Source organism: Lactuca serriola, chromosome 9 (assembly GCF_051521515.1).
Source record: "Lactuca serriola cultivar US96UC23 chromosome 9, Lser_US96UC23_V15, whole genome shotgun sequence".
NCBI lineage: Eukaryota > Viridiplantae > Streptophyta > Magnoliopsida > Asterales > Asteraceae > Lactuca > Lactuca serriola.
In genome coordinates this window covers 141,549,829-141,555,138 of record NC_136416.1, presented here as the reverse complement: position 1 = coordinate 141,555,138, position 5,310 = coordinate 141,549,829, and the positions used below count along the sequence as shown (strand labels likewise).

Below are 5,310 nucleotides of genomic sequence, written 5' to 3'. Positions count from 1 at the left end.
TGATATGATTCCTACTACTTTATTTAATCCGAATAAGATTTTAGGAAGGTTACATTTTGACCTAAATTTGATTGGTTTTACATTACATTGACTCGAAATATCGGGTTGTCACAGATCTATAGGGTGCATATGAACTTAGGGTTTATGTTTTTCCACCAAAATTAAAATTTTGTAACATATAAAAACCATCAGTTCATCCTCACTGTTTATGGATAAAGTTTAGGTTCACCATTCTCTATCAACAACAAATAGTTAACTAAAGGAGAATATCTAATTGTAGTTCTTCTTTCTCTATTGGATCTACAAACAACATGAGATTTAATCATGTATTCATCTATAACTTCATCTTCTAGACTCCCACTATGTTTATGTTAATCAGAGGTCCCGCTGCTTATTTTTGGTTCATCCTCTCAACCATACCATTTTGATGAGGCATTTTTAGGGACTGTTTTCAATATCCTAATTGTGTGTTCAGCATAGAAATTAACGAATTCTCCATTGATGTACTCACACGTATTGTCTAACTTTAAACACTTAACCTTCATAAATGTTTCATTCTCCATGGAATCTTTTCATTTCTTGAAAGTGCTAAATAGTTCAGATTTTTTCTTCAAGAAATAAACTCTAACTTTCCTAATGAAGTCATCAGTGAAAATAAGAAACCTACCTAGAGCCATCACTTAATTAACTAAAGTGGGACCCTATACATCTAACTTTTTGGCCTTAGGTAGTTGACCTATCAATTCAAAAGTTACATTCTTATGTTTACTAAGAACACGTGGCTCATGGAACTCCCATGCTCTTCAAATATGGAATCTTCCGTTAGAGGTTAGCATCTTCAATTCATTCTTACTCATATGCCCAAGGCATATGTGCCATATATTGGATCATGTTATTCTTCTATTGTGTTTGCTTCATCATCATAAACTTCCAACATGTAAAGTGTACCATGTTTTTGTCCCTTTGCGACAATCAAGTTCCCTTAGTTACCTTCTAGTGATGATCATCGAATGTAACATGGTGACCCTCATCATCAAGTTGCACCACTAGTATCTACATTTTCTTTAGATCTTGAATGTACTTGATGTTGTTCAAAGCCAATTCATAACTAAACTCATCTTAAGGACAACATCCCCAACACTCGTGATATCCGGATTTTTTATCTGTCAATCGAACCTTCCCGTTGTAATGCCTACAATTTACATTACACTTCTGGATTGACTGGAGTATTGTGGCAGACCTTAGTGGGGCATTTGGGATCCCGGGCCACTGCTCAATTTCCGGCACCCAGTGTAAATTTTTTTTTTGTTTTGTTTTTTCTACTAGGTGCACTCGCTTGAAGAACGAGGGACACCCCTACTAAAACAGTCTGCGTCCGCCACTGCTGGAGTGAACCGATGCACTAGAATCCATTATCCATGATTCTATTGAGTTTTTAACACACCAATTAGCATGTCAAGAACACCTTAGTTGCAACTAAGTATTTTTCATACATATCAGATAACACTCTAATTAGTTCGCATATAGTCCTCTCATTTACAATATTTTAATTTATGATCTTTGTTAAAGATAATCTTACCATGCCAAGATTTGGCGATCCAGTAAATTACAGTCCTCTTGCCTTACCGCTTCAGGTTTCTCTTCGTCCAAGGGTTCACGTAACTTCTTCTTTTAGAGGTAATATTCGATATGTATTCTCCATAACCGAAAATCGTGACCTTGAAATTCTTTTATCATAACCTTTCCTTCTTCAGCAATAGCTCTCATACCATTTGTTAGAGATTAAGCACTTCAACAAATGATAAGTGATTTTTTCAACAGAGTAATAAATGTAAAAAATAATAAAATAATAATAATAAAAAAAAATAAAAAAAAATAAAAAAAAAAAAGACACAATCAATTTATGTGGTTCACACGATCATGATGATCGGCTATGTCTACATCGAACACAAGAGAGATTTTATTATTTATGTTGTAAAAGGATTCAGTACAATACTACTATGTTACACAAATTCAAGGAGTATAAATACTAGTTATTTGACCTAAAACTATCAATAATGTACAGACTAAAATACCAACAAAAGTGGCACACGGCACGTTTTGATGTCGTTTTTTTTTAAAAAGAACTAGATGCTATTAGGGTCCATGTTGGCCCATTACGTGTTTTGATGTTGTTTCACACCAAATTGGCTTATGTTTGGTATGCCTAGAGTTTATACGGAGTTTTACTACAAAATTTGGTGACATACTTATAATCCGTAACTATTTAACAAAAACAAAATGACGCAGCGTATAGTGACTAGATTGATGTGTTTCTAAGTTTAATCAAAGTGTCTAATTTATATTTTCGGTGCTAAATTAACATCGCTTATATATTTACAAAGCCTCTTTTTGCAACAGATAAACTTGGTCGCTACCCGTTGGCCATCAGGCATAGATTCTTTTTACCTTAATGGCCATAATTCTATAGCATTTAGCCCTACTAATGTAGTCATTTGAGAAAACAATATAAGTATTCTTGCTCAATTGCTGTGATTCGTAGTTTCTCTCGCCATCTGCAAATCAGACTACTCCAACATAAACACTTTTTATTGCTTCATTTGGTCTACATAACAAACAATTAAATGATTAATGAAGAAAAATGCATGGCTTTTGTTTAACTTTTAGCTGTTGAGTCATCCATGGGGTACGAGTATCTATTATAAAGCCACAAAGAATCTGCCTGAACAGAATATTCATCTCCATTGCGGTGCCAAGCGTAGAAAGCATGTGTCTGGTTCATAATCTCCAATGTAGCATGCCCAAAACTGGCTTCTCGGAATGCTGAATATGCTGGTTGTGGCTCTGTAAAGCTGGACATACAAAAAGAGAAATGTATAACTTTTCAGTTTTCAGTACCTTTTTTTGAATAAAAACAACTATATACTAACAAGCCCTCTTACTTGCTTGCCAATCCTTGAATGTTTCCTCCGTCACCAATGGTTATGTATACCGGGGCAGATTGGTCTTTTACAGGAGTGCACCTCCCATTTACAATGTTGTACGCAATATTAGACACACGTTCCTGTACAATAAAAGCAGGCATGAATATATAAATCCATCCTTAATACCCATATATAAGCACCAGATATGGTCGTAGCCCGCAGTCTTGTGAAGTGTACAATGGAATTAGTGTGAATTTGTCTAGGAAACACAAAAAGCGATCATTTTCCGTTGGAATTTTTTAAAGAAATTTAGCAAACGCGTTTTTTCGTTCGTTTCTATCTTTATTGGAAAACTAGAAACGAAATATACGTCACTTTTATATATAAATGGGTGTGAGCTTATACGTAGATAAAAAACAAAAATAAAAATTGTAGCTTACCGAGCGTTCATAAGCGTGAACATGTCCGGCAAACACAATATCAACTTTGGACTGCACAAAAAATGGTTCAAACACAACTCTCATAGTCTCCCCTTCCATAAAATGGGCATTGTTGCTATTGTACCATGGAGAATGCATGAGAACAATCAACCATGGTGTTTCACTTCTGTTTACCTTCCTTAACTCTTTCCGGAGCCATTTGTATTGAGGAGTAGATTTCCCTATATATACACATTCAAGTTTGTCACTGAACACCGATTAATTAACATACATAGCTGTGCCTGAAATGGCACGAGTAAGTAATGAAGAAATTTTATTAAGTCGTTACCATATGCCGAGTAAGATGACAAGATAATTATATATGCTGAAGCTCGTTTGATAGAATACCAAAGCGGCTGTGTGCTCTTTGATGCTTTGAATGGGACATGGTATCGATTTAGAAAGGGCTTAAATAGCTTTGTTTCGCCCTGCATAAAATATATCATTTGCGTATGTACATCAGTATGAACAAGTGGAAATTAAATTACAGCATATAAATACATGAACAACTAAATTTGAGGAAAAAGGTAAAGCATATGTTTCTCTTACGATTTTAGGTTCATAATCAAGCTCATGGTTTCCACTAGTCCAAATCCATGGTTGATAAGCGACACTCCTTTCCACAAACCTTCCCCACGTATCCCACCTTGCATTATCATGAAACGGGTACTCATCTGCATATGAAAGATCCCCCAAAAAAAGTACAGTTTCACCTTTCACTGGGTTCATTTCATAATTGCTAAGCGTACGATTTGAATCGAATGTTTGGCCAAGGTCGCCTGCATGCACATACATTTTGCACTTTATCAAGAAGAACCGTTATTTCTTAAAGGTGCTAAATCATTCGTTTAAAAGAATAGCTCACCTATGATCCCGAAGGTGTAAGGGACGTTGGGGCCGACTTTTGGAGGAATCATAAACCAAAAAGTCCTTGTAGTGTTTCCAATCCCGACCTTGTAGTAGTATTTGGTATTAAACTGAAAGGAAAGAGTAGTATTTCAAACTAAGAAATTTATATATTCATCGAGCTCAAGGTAGTATAAGTGGATAGAAAACTAACCTCCAGATTATGGATGTTGCAATGATGGATGTAACCAGAAGTGTAGTTGTAATACTTGTAAGTAGAAACTTTTCCGTTGGCTGTTTGTTTATTGCTGCTGTTATGACGCCAATAAAGCACAGTGCTCGAACCAGGTTCATCTTCAGTTACCCATGATACTATCACCGCTTTGCCAACATGATCTCCTTGTGTTATATGGACCTAATTAATATTGAGATTGGAAAGCACGTAATCACTTGTATACTATATATCAAAACCAATAAAGTCTAGCTAGTTCCTAGGATGACATGATAATACCTGTTGAGGAGCATTATAGCCAGAAGGAATTCGGAAAACATCACTCTCAAGAGGCATATCCAGGCTCTTTTCTTCATTTCTAATAAATGTGCTAGTAATCCCTCCTTTAGATAACAAAAATGTCTCACTGCCACCTATCAAAAACCAAAGAAATGCAAGGGAGAAATGCCGATAAAACTTCATCGCTAACGTTCTTTAGTCAAAACATACAAACAAACGGTTGCTTATATATGTTTTATTATCATCTAACTATTTGAGATGCTAATCTACAAATTTTTCCCCCAGAAAAAACAAGATGGGGAACAACATCCTTGAAGACTATAATTTATCCCCACATCAGTATATATGTTATTATTCGAATGAAACAATGTACTGGATCAAACAACAAGGATGAAATGCTTTGTTTAGAGTGTGGACTAATAATCTAGAAAAATACAACTTGTGTGATCAAAATATATATATATATATATATATATATATATATATATATATATATATATATATATATATATATATATATATATATAAAGTAAGTTCAAATAAGACTATT

At 34.7% G+C, this 5,310-nt stretch overlaps 1 protein-coding gene across 1 annotated transcript; it reads right to left on the bottom strand.

Annotated features, from left to right (window-relative positions):
• Positions 1-2,656: 2,656 nt before the first annotated feature.
• Positions 2,657-4,943, bottom strand: LOC145076136 (purple acid phosphatase 2-like). The gene is made up of 8 exons (XM_079022121.1): positions 4,761-4,943; positions 4,464-4,664; positions 4,269-4,380; positions 3,953-4,182; positions 3,693-3,831; positions 3,365-3,585; positions 2,943-3,064; positions 2,657-2,852 (listed from the first exon to the last, which is right to left on the bottom strand). The coding sequence occupies exons 1-8, from the start codon at positions 4,941-4,943 to the stop codon at positions 2,657-2,659; spliced, it is 1,404 nt and encodes a 467-aa protein (XP_078878247.1).
• Positions 4,944-5,310: the final 367 nt, after the last annotated feature.